The sequence below is a fragment of the Gobius niger genome (genome assembly GCF_951799975.1).
Source record: "Gobius niger genome assembly, chromosome: 2".
In the NCBI taxonomy this organism is placed as follows: domain Eukaryota; kingdom Metazoa; phylum Chordata; class Actinopteri; order Gobiiformes; family Gobiidae; genus Gobius; species Gobius niger.
In genome coordinates this window covers 40,519,522-40,538,552 of record NC_136853.1, presented here as the reverse complement: position 1 = coordinate 40,538,552, position 19,031 = coordinate 40,519,522, and the positions used below count along the sequence as shown (strand labels likewise).

Sequence of the window (19,031 nt, the reverse complement as noted above, 5' to 3'; positions counted from 1 at the left end):
TTGTATCATGTTGCATCACACAAAAAGAGGTACATTTTGCAACAACTTGATTTTTTATTCCCCATTCACATCATATACATAAGCTACACCTTGCTGCCCTCTGCTGGTCTCCACACTTGTGCATTTACTGGAAATTGTTGGCAAATATTCATTCAAAGGTTGTTAAACAGGAAAGTTAAGACTTTGAAAGGTTGAAATCATCACACCCATTTGAATAATATTGAAAAATTGAAAAATAAAGCACAAAGCTGGATTATATTTGAATGCCTCTCCTTTTACACCATTGGTTTGACCATGAGCCTGGTAGCCTTCAGAGAGTACGGAGCTGCGGTTTTCCACGTGTCCCAGTGCAGGCCCGATGCCCAGCCGATGTGGTCTCCCCCTGGGTGGTAGTCCCCGTGGAGACTGGCCGACCCACAGCGACTGAACCACCAGCCTCCTCCCTCGGAAGCAGCACACTCATTTTGTAATATGTCCCCAAAGAGACATGGGTCGCATCCATCGTTGTCCCGGTCAATGGTGCTGAAGCCTAAACCGTTCTGGTCAATGCCCTTGTACGCCCCACGGATAGCGTCACCTTAAAAGAAAAACACAGATCAATATGTGTATGTAAATGTTGTGCATGTTTCAAGGGGAATCAATGAGCACCCGTAGAAAACCCACCCACACTTGGGGAGAAAGGGCAAAAACAGAAAAGCCTCGCTCAGAAAGGTTGAGAGTTGAACCTATGCAGGGGCGGACTGGGACTGAAAAACAGCCCTGGACTCTGGTCAGCCTGGCCCAAATTAGCGTAAATGCGACACTTCCACAAATACACATGTTAACCTCTTACCACCCGCCTTAACCGAGAGCATTTTCTCCAGTTCGGCTTTATCCCAATCTAAAAGCTTCTTGACTGGAGAGCAACACTGTAACACCTCATTTGAAAGCTAAAATCTAGAAAAGTCACGGTAACTTTTTGTCACGTTGTCGCTGCATTTTTGTCATGTTTTTGTTGCTTTTTCATTGCTTTTTTCATCACTTTGTCGTCACGTTTTCGTCACATTTTGTTGTGTTTTTGTCACTTTTTTGTCACTTTTTTGTTGCTTATCCAGCACATTTTTGTTTTTGGATGCTTTTCTTTTAACCCCTTAACTCCCACCTGAACCGAGCACATTTTCTCCAGTTTGGCTTTACCCCAGTCCAAAAGCTTCTGGAAAAAAGGTGAGAAAATAACAACAAAACTGAGACGGAAACAATGATGGAAATGTGACAAAAAAGTGAGAAAACATTGATGAAAAAGTGGCAAAAATGTCACAAGAAAATAACGAAAAATTGACGAAAAAAAGACAAAAATGTGACCAAAAAATGACATAAAAATGACAAAAATGTGACAAAAATGTGATAAAAAATTGATGAAAAAAATGACTAAAATGTGACAAAAAAATTACCAAAAAATGTAAAAAAAAAAATTGACAAAAATCTAATAAAAAAAATTGACGAAAAAATGACAAAAATCTGATGACGTGAGGAAAAAGATCCTCTCGGTTCAGGCGGGAGTTAAGAGGTTAAGCTTTTAGATTTGGTTAAAGCTCGGTTATGCCCGGGGTAAGGGTAAGGTAAAGTGAGAGGCCAGACCGGTGGCCCTAGAGCCAGTGGCCCTTCTGTGCTCTTCCAGAATGTACATATGGCCAGTCCGCCCCTGAACCTATGGACCATCTTGCTGTAAGACTGGATCGCCCTCTCACCTGTCTTACCACCGCACGATTTGAGTTGGGCACACACACTTTTGCAGGATCTAAAAGTCTGATGTTTACAGTCTATGTGCATATTGTTTTGTCTGGGTGTCACATAATTTGATCTTTTCATTATATGTATAACTTTATCCAACACAACCTATTGAGTTAAAACACATTTTCATCACATTTCATTAATTAATATTTTTTTTATGTTTCCACACCTCAAACCCCTAAAATGTCAGGTGGCGCAACCGTCCGAGCAAATGATTAGACTAACAAAGCTTCTAAAAAATTTATTTTCAGGGTAACAAAATAAAAATAAAAAAACTTAACATTTTAAATAACTTTCAAATCAGCCATAATTTGTGAATGTTGATAGCTTTAAAGCTTTTGAGATCAGTAAAAAAAAACATTTGTCTGACAATTTGTAATCTTAAAACATCAGGGGGCACAACCGTAAGAACAGGGCTGGTATTTTGAAATGAAGAGTAATAATAGCAAACAGAATATGACATCAGCCAGAGGAACAAGTCGTCTTTATGGCTGAGCGAAAAGGTTTGAAAATCTCTTTCAAGAACTGAGAAAAAATAGCTTTTTTCTGACTCATAGGTAAACTGTCATACTTTCGGTGTCAGGTGTACCTATACTATACTATTTTACTAATATTTTACTTTTCATATACTAATACTATTTTATTTTAAAAGTATTTAATTTGTTTTAAATGTAAATGTTTTTCCCATTCTTACAAATGCTAAAGCTAATGTAAGAGCCCACATAAAAGACAACTTTATTTGATATTAGTTACTAATGTCAGGTGTGAGGTGGCTAGGGAATCTATTTTGGATGCCTCCTGGTCGCCTCCCGCGGGAGGTGTTCCAGGCATGTCCTAGTGGGACAAGGCCTCGTGGAAGACCCAGGACACGCCGCTGGTGGGACTATGTCTCCGAGCTGGCCTGGTGTCGCCTCGGGGTCCCCCCAGAACAGCTGGAGGAGGTGTGTGTGGACCGGGGAGTTTGGGCATCTCTGCTGAGACTGCTGCCCCCGCGACCCGGCCCCGGATAAATCGGAAGAAAATGGATGGATGGATGCTAATGTCAGGTGGTGCAACCAGACAGTCTGCAAAAAATGTCAAATTACCATCTAAAAATTGCAGGGATGCACTGATCCAATACTGGTATAAGTATCAGAGTCAGTATTAGAAAAAAAAAATCTGATATTGGTTTAAAATTTGAACCGATAACCGATAAGATTCAGTGCATCTTAAAGGGACTATACAGAGTTTAAAAATGTTGAAATTATGTATTTTCCTCCCCCTACATGTTTCAACCATGTCCTAATGTGTAGAATGAGCCCAGACCTTTTCCCCACAACTGCCTCTAAAACCCTACACTGTCACTAAAAACGGTGTCGCTTCGTCATGCACAAGCTTAATATAGAAGGTGCAGTTACACATATGACCTGAGGTGGCAGTAGTGAGTATGAAATGGCTAACTTGCGTCTAGCCCCTTTAAATGTATTATACGGCACTAAGTCCGACCCCCTTCTGTGGTATTTGCATGTTTTTGAGGGCAAATTTCCGTACGGGAACACACATTAAAGGAATAGGCCACCGTTTTTACATACTGAGATATGTTCTTACCTAACCTTAGTCGAGTTAATATATCCCCGTCTGGTCTTTGTCCGTGCGCTCTGTCACGCAAACGGAGCACATACGCAGCCTCTCCCACATGTCATATAGCTCCAAAAATGCTCACGATAGAAGCTACCAAGCTCTTCCACGTGTTCCCTATTTAAATGAAGTTACGTGATGTGTGTTCATGCGAAGTATATTTACACAGAAATGTAACATGTCGATTTTATAAGCAGATAAAAAGGGGTACTATATTGTGAGGCGTAATGATACGAGGAGCACAGCGTCCGCGTAGTAACTCCTAAAGACTTCCCCCGCTCACTTCCGTCAATAGAAGCTGCATGACTAGTAGAGAGCCTTTTACAACAAGCAGAAAATATATTTTCGGAAAGTGCTGGCGCATTCCTACCTCATGGTCGAGGTCCTGAGTCCTGTGTCGTTGTCCGGGGTGAGTTGGAAATCTGTGAAACATTACTACACTATATACATTCTGCTTGTTATCACAGCCCGGCACGATGCACGTAAAAGGCATTGTTCACAAGTTATTGTGCTAAAACTTGACGCTTCTTCAACTGTTCTCTGCTAGCTCTCTACAAGTCACGCAGCTTCTATTGACGGAAGTGAGCGGGGGAAGTCTTTAGGAGTTACTGCGCGGATTCTGTGCTCCTTGTATCGTTACGCCTCACAATATAGTCCCCCCTTTTATCCGCTTAGAAAATCGACTTGTTTAATTTTGTGTAATTATACTTGGATTATGTAACGTAACCGTATTTAAATAGGGAAAACAAGGAGAGGCTAAATGCTAACATCTTTTTGTGTGACTGAGCGTACGTGTAAAGACCAGACAGTTACGCATCAACTCGTCTAAGCTCAGGCAAGAACTTATTTCAAAATGGAAAAACAGTGGCCTGTTCCTTTAAGACAAAGGTTCTTAAGCTGTCACCCCTTGGTAGTGTTGGACATCTCAGCTCTCATCCAAGAAGCTTTGTCAGCAGTGCTAATGCTCCTGTTCGGCAGCAGGCCAAATATAAACATAACAAAGTACCACTCACAAAGTTTCTTGGACGAGAGGCAAAACATCCAACATTTAAAACTACAGAGAACAGATGATGGCTTTTGTGTACGACGGAAAACTCCTGCACGACTGAGAGCTTACACAAACAATTTGCAGTCTGCTTGTGTTTCATCTGAGTGCTCCAGTTTCAACTCCAACAAATATCTAGGCCAGCTCTATTTTGGTTTAGTCCCATTTTTGCCCTGGCCTGTGGTCCTTGGTTTGCTGGAATAAATTTAGTTTGGGCAGTGTTGGGAATGGTATTGTTTTTTGTTTCATTGTTTTGTTACCTGAAGCAGCACTTATTGGAAATTAGCATGTTTGATTGCTTTCTTTCTGACAAATAAAGAAATTTAAGAATAAACGTTTTGGAGAGTGAGGGTTAAAGGAATAGGCCACCGTTTTTACATACTAAAATATGTTCTTACCTCACTTTAGTCGAGTTAATATATCCCCGTCTGGTCTTTGTCCGTGCGCTCTGTCACGCAAACGGAGCACATACGCAGCCTCTCCCACATGTCACATAGCTCCGAAAAAGCTCACGATAGAAGCTACCAAGCTCTTCCACGTGTTCCCTATTTAAATAAAGTTACGTGAAGTGTTTTCATGCGAAGTATATTTACACAGAAATGTAACATGTCGATTTTATAAGCAAATAAAGAGGGGGACTATATTGTGAGGCATAATGATACGAGGAGTAAAACGTCCGCGCAGTAACTCCTAAAGGTTATTGACGGAAGTGAGCGGGGGGAAGTCTTTAGGAGTTACTGCGCGGACGTTTTACTCCTCGTATCATTACGCCTCACAATATAGTCCCCCTTTTTATTTGCTTATAAAATCGACACTTTACATTTCTGTGTAAATATACTTCGCATGAAAACACTTCACGTAACTTTATTTAAATAGGGAACACGTGGAAGAGCTTGGTAGCTTCTATCGTGAGCTTTTTCGGAGCTATGTGACATGTGGGAGAGGCTGCGTATGTGCCCCGTTTGCCTGACAGAGCGCACGGACAAAGACCAGACGGGGATATATTAACACGTCTAAAGTGAGGTAAGAACATATCTTAGTATGTAAAAACGGTGGCCTATTCCTTTAAACAATGGGCAAGGAACGCGCTTCTGTGTGGTCCTTATGGCGGGGAGCTGACTGATATTGCTGTAATACCACCCCAGGGGCGACTCCAAGAGACACTTGGGATCATTGATTCTAATGGGACTTCAACCGTCCCAAAGAGTTTTTCTTTTTCTAAAAATCACTATGACCCATGTGACCACGCTGGGGTAGCTGAAATATTTTTAATCACGCTAGTTTTTGTTTTTAGCAGCCCGAAATTTTGAAGCATTTTCAGTGCATTAACTGGCTCCAGCGTCTGTCAATCAAGCTCTGGAGCTCTGTGGAGGCACCGCCCACTCCTCGAGAGCAGGACTTCCCTTTTAAGGCCCTTTTAAGGAACAGGAGGAGACAGAGAGGCCATTAAGGTTCACACAGGGGAACCTTTTTCAGTCAATGGGGCTGAATGGGACACACTCATCTTTATTATATTATATCTATGGATTTGAAACAGGACCAAGTAACTCTTGCCCCTAGAGGCCATAAGTTGTTGTTGTAGCATGTTGCGCTTTATTTTTACTTATTAATTGTCCTTGCGAGTAAATACTACGCTGACAGAAAAGGCGAAGGAAGAGATGGATATTATACACCCAATTTCACAATGGGAATATTTTTTTTCACTCAAACGTGGCTGTAAATGCTGTTTAAAGTGGAGCTAGCCCACAGTTAGCATAGCCCGTTAGCCTGTTAGCTTCTTCTTTGTGAACCTAATAGCTATTACCATATTCCGGAAGTTCGCGTGGGCGCTAACATGGGGCTGGAGAAGTCCAGATAAAATCCGATATTACACAAAAACAGTTTTGTGTACTTGTTTTTTAGCAGAGAAACGGTGCAGTGTTGACTTGTTGGTGCAAATGAACATTGGACATTTTACACAGATCAATCGACTGAACATCAGATTTGAGCGGCGAACATTTCCTCTCGTTCTCTGTTTAAATGAAGGGGCTTCGCGCTTGACCGGAAGTGTCTGGACAACGGACAAGGCAAAAAGAGGCTAAAGTGGGCGGAATAAGGTGAATTGGTTGCTCCGGTCCGGTGGGAGTCAAGTTGCAATTGTGGTTTTCTTCTCCCAGGGGAGATGAAAGACCCCCAATCATCCCATTAACACTTGTATTACCCCCCAGAGGGACTACGAAAGGGATTTATTTAGGTGAACAAGTTACTTAGTACTGCTTTAAGCCAGTAATTGCGATTGGCACTTTTACCACAAGGTGCCGCCAAAAGACCATGCTGTATTATATTTTTGATGTAGTACTAAGTAACCCACTACTTGTTGATAATGGTTTCTCTCAGCGATCTGTGTCTGTACCTGCGGTGCCCTTGTACTTTTTGACATGTAGTTTGTAGCCAGACTTCTCATTGCCCAGTTTGAAGTTGCTGTACTCTGCAAACGCTGTGTTTCCTTCATGGTCCCACAGATCCACTCTCAAAGTCCACTTCCTGGTCTTGCCTTTGATCAGAGCGAAAGTCTTCCTGAGTCCAAGCCAGTGATCATCTGCAGACAGCGGGAAAACGAAGACAGGTTTAGGAGTACTGTGATATTGTGGACTGGTTTGAGCAGTGGTAAAATACAAAAGAAATGCAAAAGAGGAAACTTTGGAAACAGGTCAGAGTCATTATCATGTTCCACTAAGGTTGTAATTAATCATGCACTTAAAGGAACAGGCCACCGTTTTTCCATACTGAGATATGTTCTTACCTGTATGGTCTTTTTGCCCGTGGAAGAGTGTGGTCGCTTCTAACTTCACCCCCGTTTGGAGCTACAAGAATATACTGGCAGAGGCCAAATGCTAACAACATCTTTAGTCGTTTTGAGTGACTGAGGGCACGCACAAAGACCAGACAGGTACTTATCAACTCGTCTAAGCTCAGGTAAGAACATATATCAGTGTGTAAAGACGGTGGCCTGTTCATTTAAAGGTACTGGCTGTAGGATGCACTCTTTGTGGATTTAAAATAAATATAAGCACAAATCATAAACAAAGATTATTTTTTTGTGTACATCAAAAATGCAATTTATAATATTTATAATAGTAAAACCAATATTTGATTTGATACCTCATTGCTGGAGACACAAATCTCTCATGTTTAAATGTTTTACAGAAAAATACCCTAACTTTAATTATATATAACAAGTAAAAAAATACTTCCATTAGTAATTTTTAAATCCTACCGTTTTCTTTCTTTTCTTTTTTTGTTTACAAACTATGATAGAGGGAGCGGGTAAAGCTTAAAGCATAGACTGTGTATATAATGGACAGCTCCTGCTCACTCCGTTTACCATAATGACCACGTTCGAGGGGGAATTCATGGCGGATTTACAGACTCCCCCTCCCCAGCTCTGACGAAGCATGTTCCTAAAAAGGGCATAAGGGCGGGATCTTCAGTATAGACTCCGCCCGTGCGTGACGTGTAGCTCGCGCTGCTCCAATGCTAACAGTCCGACCCTCATTAAGTACGAGATTTCTAAAAATTATCTTACAAAAACCAGCCTGGTCCCCTTAATTGTAACTAACCCAGCGTTATTTCAGGAGGAATATCGAGCTGGAAAAAGTGTAAGAAAATTAAAATTGTCTAAAGTCCAATGCATTCCAATGGGAAACTAGCGGCAATATGGAGGTACTACAGCAATGGCGGAGCAATGGCGGCCTCTAGTGTCGTCGTCGCAAAGCAGAGCAGCCAGCGCCCATTGGGTTAAACATATAATTGAATTCCTAACAAAGACATTGACATTCCTAAAGTGCCTATTCATCATTGAAGTTTGTGAGCCTGTTTGACAACTTTCAGGATGTTAGGATCTGGTTCTTTTGTATCACGCGAGAACAGTTTTTGGATATAGCCAAAGCATACACTGGAGATAGAAGTCGTCTCAAAGATAAGGCTTTTATTGCCATTGTTCCTAGTTACAAAGTTGTATAACCAGCTGGTGACTTCAGAGAAAGAGAAGAAGTGAAGTCCAGAATTCCGTTGACAGTCCCCTTTTATCCTAGTCTTGCACTCCTCTACTCAGAGAGGGTGACTGCCTATCTGTGAGTCAGTTGTTTGTGTCTATGTGTTTGTATATTATCTGTACTTTGCGTTATGTTCAGAATGATTATAGTGTGGACCATTTGTCTATCAGCTCATCTCAGTGACATGGTCTTCTTGTTGTGTAGCGTGTAAGCAAAGCATGAGTCAGAGGTTTGTTCAGATTTCGTTAGAATCCTTACAATCCCCCTGTTACTTACTCCCTAAGAGTAAGTATAATATTAAGTTCTAAAACTAAACAGTCTAAATTAGCCTTTAATTAACTCTAAACTAACTGAATTTCAGCTTGTGTTGTGTGTGATCCTATGTATAGTGACATTCCACCTTCACCTCCATAGCTAGGCGTGGCTTTAACGTGATGCTGACCACCCCCAAATCAGCTCTGCCACCCTTTCCGTTCCAGTCAATGCCAGCATGTAGCGTGTGTTTTTTTTTTTTTTTTTTTTTTTTTTTTTTTTTTTTTTTTTGCAAAGCACATAGTGTATTATTTTTATTACTAAACATCGTGTACCTCCCAATAATCTAATTAAGCAAACCTACAACTATTTCTAGCAGAGCACAGCGTTATCATGTGTGATTAACTTTAGCAACATTGTGTATCAGTAATGTAGACCCTAGACTATCACGTCCAAGGATTCCAGCCTCCAGATCTCCATCTCACCAAAATCTGTAACAGCATGAGGGGAAACAAATGGGGAAGTTACCCTACTCTCCCTCACCCCCATGTCTAACTTTGTTATTTTCCAATTGTCTTACCTGGCAAATTTGGGGTTTGTCTACTACTTTTATAAATGACTACGTCTATGGCCTTTTTTAATTCAATTCAGTTCAAAACATGTATTGTCAATTTTTATCCCAATTAAAAAATGTATCTGTCTTATCCCCAGAAATACGAGACTATTACTATTATTTGTTATTTTAACTAAACTAATACCCAATATAGTTCCCTTTCTTCCAAAGTTTAATCCAAAGAAAAAAGAAAAAAAATGTTTTTGAAAACTACTGAGCAAGAAACCCCCACCAAGGCCAAACCACACTCCAACCCTACACTCCAGGCCCAACAGTCCCATGAACAGAGCCCCAAACATTCCCCTATGACCCAAACAAATCTACAATGAACAGCACACACAAGGCTAAACTGAAACAACCTCCCCACAAGAAAACCAAGTATCATACGTTCTAAAAATTAAAATACAACATCATAATCAAGAGGCTCTTACCACCTCCGGCTGTTCAATCTTCTCATCCCCGAGTCTCCTTCCTGTATTTACTCCAGGACCCTGTACTTGGGTTCCTCGACAAGCGTTTCCTGTGCACCTTGGGATAAAAACTTAACAGCAGAGTTTAGTATTCTCATATATTCAATTATTTACTAGTGTTGCTCTTTCAACAATATTGTTTTGTCACTTGGCCCTACAGTCAGAGGACATGGCCTTTTTAACCTGTGAGATCCTCATGGAGCTTAAATCCACAGGCCTCCACAGGGTGAGATCTTATTCCAAATAGCACTATAGTGCAGTTAGCCATTTAAGTTTTAGTTTATGCACATACCCCCTGTTTAATTTAGACTGTCCCCCTGTTCACATTTAAAGTAAGCAATTGCCTGTGATTCTTGTTTCATGACCAATCACAATTATTTATTTTTATTTGTTTATTACTTTTTTACTTTTTATTAACCTTTTTTGTAGTTTACCTAGTTTTCTCGACGTGTTTACGCACGGAACATCATTTTTATTTTATATTTTTGTATTTTTTTTTTTTTTTTTTTTTTTCATTTTTTCTAGTTTACCTAGTTTTCTCAACGTGTTTGCGCACGGAACTTAGTTTTCTCGACGTGTTTACGCACTGAACATCATTTTGATTTTATATTTTTGTAATTTTTTTTTTTTTTCATTTTTTCTAGTTTACCTAGTTTTCTCTACGTGTTTGCGCACAGAACTTAGTTTTGTCGACGTGTTTGCGCACGGAACTTAGTTTTGTCGACGTGTTTGCGCACGGAACTTAGTTTTCTCGACGTGTTTACGCACGGAACATCATTTTTATTTTATATTTTTGTATTTTTTTTTTTTTTCATTTTTTCTAGTTTACCTAGTTTTCTCGACGTGTTTGCGCACGGAACAACATTTTTATTTTATATTTTTGTATTTATTATTTTTTTTTTGTCTTTCTTTGCGCGCTTTTTTTAGAAACTCAGGCCTGTGGCTTTTTTTCGGTCCTTGACCGGGTCCCTGACCAGCCCGCTTTTTACGGTCCGTGACCGCCGCAAGTTTATATAGTGGTCCCTGACCCCTGCGGATTTCGCGTAATTAACGACTTTTTTTCGGTCCCTGACCGGGTCCTTGACCAGCCGCCGCAAGTTTATATAGTGGTCCCTGACCCCTGCGGATTTCTATCTAAGTAACGACTTTTTTGCGGTCCTTGACCGGGTCCTTGACCAGCCGCCGCAAGTTTATATAGTGGTCCCTGACCCCTGCGGATTTCTATCTAAATAACGACTTTTTTGCGGTCCTTGACCGGGTCCTTGACCAGCCGCCGCAAGTTTATATAGTGGTCCCTGACCCCTGCGGATTTCTACCTAAATAAATGAATCCTTGTAAGAAGGAACGGCAAAAATCTTTTCACTTTCTCTTGCCTTTGATCAGTGTATGTCAAAATTTAAATAGGGAAGTACCAAACCTTAAGAGCGAGGCCACTCAAATATAGGGAAATAACACGCGAGAGCGTGGCAGAAATTTAGAAAAGGTTTTCTGCTTACCTTGTTCTGTGGCGCCTTTCCCCTTTGAGTGGTCACGTGCTCAGGCTGCGGCTCCCACGTCTGCTCCTGTTTGGCCTGTCTTAGTACTGACGAAAAAAAAATGTACAAATATTTTCAAAAAATAAGAGTGATCCTCTACTCTCGCGAAGATATCCGGGTCACGGCACCAATTGTTAGGATCTGGTTCTTTTGTATCACGCGAGAACAGTTTTTGGATATAGCCAAAGCATACACTGGAGATAGAAGTCGTCTCAAAGATAAGGCTTTTATTGCCATTGTTCCTAGTTACAAAGTTGTATAACCAGCTGGTGACTTCAGAGAAAGAGAAGAAGTGAAGTCCAGAATTCCGTTGACAGTCCCCTTTTATCCTAGTCTTGCACTCCTCTACTCAGAGAGGGTGACTGCCTATCTGTGAGTCAGTTGTTTGTGTCTATGTGTTTGTATATTATCTGTACTTTGCGTTATGTTCAGAATGATTATAGTGTGGACCATTTGTCTATCAGCTCATCTCAGTGACATGGTCTTCTTGTTGTGTAGCGTGTAAGCAAAGCATGAGTCAGAGGTTTGTTCAGATTTCGTTAGAATCCTTACAAGGAGCAAAGCTGAGCCTTAATGTCATGATAATGCCAGCAACAACTTGTGGTTCACAGTCGATACAATAATGGATTTTTTTTTCTCCACAGAAATGTTTACTTTTATACACAAACCAAATTGCTTCCTACTGTAAGAACACTGGATATTTGTATTCATTTATTTATTCATTTTTGATATTATGAAAAATACCCAGAGTGAGATTTATTTTTGTTATGTCTTGGTTGTATGTTTCAGACACGATGCCTTCATGTCTGTGTCGTTACTGGTTTCCAAATGGCTCCTGCTGTGATATTGGGCTATACAAAAGCGGAAGAAAATGGATGGATGGATGGATGGATGGATGGATGGATGGATGGACATTATGTTTAGCATAAACTGCATATTCTGAGGATGGTTGTAAAGCGGACTGATGTTGCTGCTGCTTCAGTGTAATTGCTTTTTCTCAATGTTACAGGGAATAAGAGTGATTCTTACTGGCTATTTGGCTTTCTGCTCTGTCCATGTGAAAGACCTCAGCACTTGAAAACTGGTCTGTCAACATGCAGGTACAGGCTACACCACTCTGACGCAGAGAGAACATATTCCACACAAAGGCCCTTTATAAGATATTTTTATAAATATAATGCAGTGTTTGTCTGTTCACTGCTCTGTGTAAGGAAGTTCTTCCGGGCAGCTTGACCACAGTTATACTGAGGTCAGCCTCGTCATCTGCTGTGACACTTACGTGTGAGGTTTCCAAAGCCATTTTTATAGGCTGCCCACTTCTTATTGAACTTCACTTGGGCCCCACTGCGCCTCTGAAAGACTGTCCAGCCTCCGTCAGATCGCATCTCACAGTACGCCTGAAAACAGGAAGCAAAAAGGCCAGATAAGAGAGAAGAAATCAACTTTTTGTATAACAAGCAATGCGTGAAAAAACAAATCAAAGTGTAACATTCTAGGCTTAGAGAAATGTGTCCTCGGCATTTGATCCATCCTTTGATGCAGCTGGAGCAACTTGTCAAGAGCTGACGACACATCTCCTGATTTAGAGCAGTAAGTTCGTGGTCAAAGCTTTTAATACTTAAAGGAACAGGCCACCATTTTTACACACTGAGATATGTCCATTCCTGAGCTTAGACGAGTTGATGCGTGCCTGTCTGGTCTTTGTGCGTGCCCTCAGTCACACAAAACGACCAAAGATGTTGTTTGCATTTGGCCTCTCCCTATATATTCTTATAGCTCCAAACGGGGGTGAATTTCGAAGCTACCACGCTCTTCCACGGGCACAAAGACCAGACAGGTACGTATCAACTCGTCTAAGCTCAGGTAAGAACATCTCAGTATGGAAAAACGGTGGCCAGTTCCTTTAATACATGTTTTTCTCTCATCCGACCCACAAAACACCAAATGAAAGATTTTCCGGTAACGCTTTATATTAAGGTTGTCATTAAGTATTATTACACCATGGTCTGGGTGAATACTCGATTCTGATTGGCTGGAAGGTGTCCATTAAAAAGTGAAAATGTACACTTAGCCTGGCATCATTCAAGTAGCAGTTAAAGAGGGGGTATTATGCTTTTTTCAGTCACATAGCACCAGTCTATAGCACACAACAATGATGACCAAACCTTCTGTTGGTCTGTAACTGCAGTAAATTTGAATAACTGCCTCGTATAAAATTGCTCTCTCAAAATGGCTGTAGTGAATGTCTTGAAATAGGCCTCTGTCTCTTTAAGAACCTCTGACCCTTTCCGACATGCCCCCTCCACACGCTGTCTGTGGCATCAGTGGGGAGGGGGTTCCGCTGAGGAGCAGTGGTCGGTTACTCGGCTGGTGACGAAAGCTCGGAGGCGTCTCCAGGAGGTGGGGGCGTTCCTAGGAGGACTCAGGCAAACCTAATCCCTAAAATGGCCGCCATCAGAGTTTTTACAGATTACTCAAAAATCTGGGCAACACTTAAGGCATGTTTTTAATGAGGGAATGACATAATAACATGATGTAAAGCTTGAAAAAGTCGATTTTGCATAATACCCCCCCCCCTTTAAATCACGTTCTATATCACTCCACTGCAGCTGTTTCCATAGTAACGATAAACAACAGAGCTGGATCTACTTTCAGGTAAAACTGATTAAAAAGTGAAATAACTCAACAAAAAAATATGCAAACTGGCCCCAATGAACAGTTTCAGTTGGCGGGACCATGGTATAAGCGGGATAATGCACTACGGGGTGTCCATTATCACAATAACTGGACTCTGCTTAACCCTTAACCTAGCCCTAAAAATATTACTAATGCTTATTGATACTTAATGAGCACACCTTAATCTAAAGCGATACCCATTTTCCTTGTGTAACTCTCTCCACATACACTTGTGAGTGTGAGTTGAAGAGAGAGAACAGGGGCTTTGTTCTTTTGCCTCAATTCACCAAATAGATGATGGTGATGAAAGTGACATGGAGCCTTTCTAACACCATGACCCAGATAACGTGCAATTCTCGAGCCGTGATTCTTGTATAGCTTTGGATAATCATCCTCCTGACAGTAAGAAGAGGAAAGATAAACACAGGTCCTTAGATGGCTTCATTGTTTCGTTTAGAATGTGGCCAATGTGTGACCTCATATTTAAAACCCTGAGTGTGTTTTTCCACACACAAAAAGAAACAACTCAATTAGTAAAAACTAAAAAGTAAAACTATTTTCATTAGGGTGCCAATAACTGGTGATAATGTTCTATATCTGGGTTTAGTATCGTCTTAATACTCTCATACCTTAAATGGTGCTTTGAGTCCTTTTGGCTGGATGGAATAAACTCCACTAGACGCTTCAGGGTTTTTGCTCTTCACATCACTGCAGTCTGTTCCTATGGACCAAATACAAATATTACTATTACAAACTCCCCTGTTTGTGAGAAGTAACAATGAGGTAATAATCGTACCATGGGAGACTCTGTCCGTCTGAGGAGGAATAAAAGGATTGAAAAAACACACAAGATTAGTTGTAATGCACAGTGCTGGCACAAAAGGGTCACACTTGTCATTATTATCACGTTACACTCTGTCATCTTTGGGCTGTGTTTGACATTTAAAAGATTAGGCCACATCTGAGCTCATCCAGAGAGGCAATACTCAAGCATCACAACAGATAAAGATAAACATGAACACAAACGTGCGTCCTTTTCTGTGGTAATCACTGTCTTATCTGGAGTCGCTTTGTTTTTATATTTATTATTATATTTTTATTCTACTGTAACAATCTATAAATGAATAATAATGAGCCTGACAGGACTGTAACCTCGACTTACACTTGTATTGCACTTTACAAGCCTGTGTCACAAGTCTCTGCTACACTGTAGTCATTATTCATTCACTCAGCACTTGGTGGTGGCAAGCTACTATTGTAGCCACAGCCGCCCTGGGGCAGACTGACCATTTACCACGTGGCTATAATTTGTTGTTTTTATCCTGATCTCTGTTTATGTCAGTGCCCTCAGCTGGACATGTATGGAATTATTTCCTTTCCTTCTTTAAGCTGCCCCCTAGTGGCTGGAATGAGCACACTGATTAATTCCTTAAACATTCCTAAATCCGCACAGGAATGGGTTAGAGACTTACTTTTTTTTTGGCATACTCATGAATTCCGTATGTCAGGGGCCGGATTTAATCATCTCACGGACCGGATTTGGCCCGCAGGCCACCTGTTGGAGACCCCTGCATATGTTTCCCTCAGAACAGAAGCTGATATCAAGCGTTTACTGCAGGCCTCTGAATGACGGGTTGGTACATGAGGGCCCTTGACTGTTTGTAGAAGGTTCATACTGTCTTCTTAGGTTAAGTCTATCACAGTTTTGTTTCTTTTAGTAAGACAGAAGGTTTAGTTTACCTGCCTGACTAGTTTCGATCACTTCCTGTGATCTTCCTCAGAAGCGACACCTGGTGGTGGAGGTGACGTGTCGTAGGCAGCTACATGGATTTTTCAGTCAGTAGGGAGAGCTACTGACTGGCGCCTTCTACAGGACGGCATCCCAGGTGCGGGATAAGGTGTATGTTGATGCACGTTTCCTGATCAACATCGAAAACTCGAAACTAGTCAAGCAGGTAAACTAAACCTTCTGTCTTACTAAAAGAAACAAAACTGTAATAGGGCCCTTGACTGTTGGCCCAGGCAGCTGCCTGTCCTGCCTTAAGGCAATATACGCCTCTGAGCACATTACACTGTACTCAGTTTGGCAGGTACAATGTATCAAGGAAATAGTGTTAAATAAAGTGTTACCATTTATTCTTCAGAAACCTCATCCCTATGAAGATCGGGGTTGGGTTTGAAAGATGTAAATCAAAATAGGAGTTTGGACCACAACAAACATTGCTCCCTCTTTCATTGTTTGTCAACAAAACAAATAACTGTAGAGTCTAATTATTATATTAGTCTGGCCCTATCGGGGACACAGACACAGCAATACTTCATTATGAAGAGATCCCTCTTCCCTTGCTTAACTCATGCCCACATCCATTGCGGTAAGTAATAATAAAAAGGTTCTTTTAGCTTTACCTTCAGCTGTTCACTGAAGCTGATGAGAAAAGCCAGTATTATTCCACTTCCTACTTGGTGCCTCATGTTGACCTAAAAACAGCACAGCACATGGAAACAACTTCACAACACGCTATACAAACAGCTTACACGTGGACTTACCTCCACACCTGTCGTTCCAACCTTTGAGATCTTTTAGACTGAAGCAGAGTCTTTATGTAACCATTTATGAACAGTGACGGCACAGCCACTCCTCCACACTTGTGCACTTGAGTCATGGATTCAGGGAAGTCAGTGACAGCCAATGGGAGTGGAGCTGTTTCCAAGGAATGTCGACATCTCTAGCCAAAATATACCCACAACAGTGTAGCCAGTAAAAGTTCCCGTGGGATTTATCCTTGTTCTTGGCCAGGCAGAGGGGTGAACTACGGGAAGCGACACAATTCTTAGGAAAAGGAATGTCATGAGTTCTAGTCATGACATACACTATACTTAGAGCAGGTTACTGTTATATTTGATACCAATACTTCAACGATACTTGGTTTACGATACTGGCACCTGAACGATACATATTTATCATATATACCCAGAAAAAAGAACAATAATGTGTGGAAGATCTGCACAATTGCAATATCGGGTCCATCTTCAATGCCAAGAAATGTGTGAAAAATGGGGAAAAACATATGGCAAAAATAAGGAAAAAATATGTAAAAAATTTAAATAAAATAATAAATGGGGAGAAAATTGGGAAGAAATAGGGAATACATTTGGGGAAAAAGACAGGATTAAATGAAAAAAAAAATAGAGGGAAATAGAGAAAATATTAATAATAAAAATGAGGGGAAAAAGTGGGAAAATAAAAAAAAATAGGGCAAAAATAAGAAAAAGCGAACAAAAACGTGACAAAAAAGTGAATAAAACAACAACAACAAAAAACATAACGCAAGCACTTGTGTTGTGTGACAAAAACACGGCAAAAGAGCGACAAAAATGCGATGAAAAAGTGACCAAAACATAATTTAAAAAATCTACGAAAACATGTCTAAAACGCTTTCAAACTGTGACAAAAAAGCTACTGTCTGTTGAGCAGATCTTAGCGTTCAAATGAGTCGTTACTCGCTACGTTGGTCTATAGTCTGCAAGCTGCAGTCCAGAAGCTTTTAGATTTGTGAAAAGCTGAACAGGATAAGGTTAAGGCGGAGGTTAAAGGGATATTTCAGGATTTTTGACATAGGGCCTCATTCATGCAGTTGTTATATTTGAAGAGTTTCGTGGTGCTAGGCTAGTGCTAGGCTAGCGCATTTCTATGGTATCAGCTAGCCTGCATTAAAAACAGTCTGACCCGCTCCACAGTGCACCTGAGGCAAATCACTTATAACACCAGACTAACCATATAAATGTCTGTGTCGATAGAATAATTTTTGGAATATAACTTGACCTTGCATCACATGAATGATCGCATTTTGAGAGACTATTTTCTAGCAGATCACTCCGCCGCTGCGTAGCTTAACGCAGGCTAGCTGTTACCATAGACATGCGCTAGCCTTGGGCTAGCCTAGTGCCACATAACTCTTCAAATACAAGAACTGCATGAATTACAAAAAAAAATCAGCAACACTCTGGATAACTAGGAAATGAGGCCCTATGTCAAAAATCCTGAAACATCCCTTTAAGAGGTTGAGTACATTTTATGATGAATACTTTTTACTTCACTAGATTTTAAAGTTGGAATATGTACTTTCCACTCCACACTGACCACATGTGTGGAACGTATTTTTGAGCTGTGGTTGGAAAACATTTATTTCCGCTAAAACCTCGACGTCACTTCTTACTTAACCCGGTCTGAAACATTACGGACTGCTGATTATATAAGGCTTTTTCAAGCATTCGGAATGAAATGGGAATTAAAGCAGAACTAAGTAACTCATGTCCCTACAGGGCATAAGCGTCACTGCATGTTGCGGTCTTGTTTACTCTTTAATTAATTAATAATTAATGAGTAAAATACTACTCAGACAGAAAAGACAAAAGGAGAGAGGGATATTGTACATTGTGCCAAAGCTCAATTACAAAATGGAGATATTTTTTCCGCTCAAATTTGGCGGTAATTACGGCTAAAGTGGCGCTAGCCCACAGCTAGCTTTCCCTGTTAGCCTGTAGGGGAGTTGCAATTGTGTTTTTTCTGGCCAGAGACACCAGGGGGAGATGAAAGACTCCCAATCATCCCATACACACTTGTATTACCCCCAGAGGGACTAAGAAAAGGGTTTATTAAGGTAAACACGTTACTTTGTGCTGCTTTAAGTGGATGCTAAACCACATCTTTAACCTTTACCAGGTCTAAACTCATAGTGCTCCCTGTAATAGAGCTTGTGAACCACTGCAGTAAACACATTTATTTCAAGGGCACACAAAGGAAAAGCACAAACATATATATATATATTTTTACAACACAGTTTTAATGTGGTTCTGCAATTAGCTACTGTGAACGTGTTAACTAAGCTGCCAAAACAAACATGCCTGTGGAGACGTGTTTACATTCATACGTCAGTGCTTTGTCCACACATTGTTATCTACAGCATGTTTCTTTGTTCTTCAATAATTTATAAATGCTAATATAGTTTGACTTGAAGT

The 19,031-nt window shown here is 40.7% G+C and overlaps 1 protein-coding gene across 1 annotated transcript; it reads right to left on the bottom strand.

The window, feature by feature from the left end:
* Window positions 1-193: 193 nt before the first annotated feature.
* Window positions 194-14,734, bottom strand: LOC306960177 (fibrinogen-like protein 1). Its single transcript, XM_079552539.1, has 4 exons — window positions 14,642-14,734; window positions 12,616-12,733; window positions 6,825-7,010; window positions 194-577 (listed from the first exon to the last, which is right to left on the bottom strand). Exons 2-4 carry the CDS (start codon window positions 12,719-12,721, stop codon window positions 276-278), a joined length of 594 nt encoding a protein of 197 aa, XP_079408665.1. The 5' UTR covers window positions 12,722-12,733; window positions 14,642-14,734; the 3' UTR covers window positions 194-275.
* Window positions 14,735-19,031: the final 4,297 nt, after the last annotated feature.

Bases quoted from the DNA above. Each gene is read 5' to 3' on its own strand.
- LOC306960177 (XM_079552539.1), bottom strand. From the start codon at position 12,721: ATGCGATCTGACGGAGGCTGGACAGTCTTTCAGAGGCGCAGTGGGGCC. The intron at 7,011-12,615 runs GTAAGTGTCACA...CGCTGTCTGCAG, and splicing joins TGGCTTTGGAAACCTCACAC to ATGATCACTGGCTTGGACTC. The intron at 578-6,824 runs GTACAGACACAG...TTTTCTTTTAAG, and splicing joins AAAGTACAAGGGCACCGCAG to GTGACGCTATCCGTGGGGCG.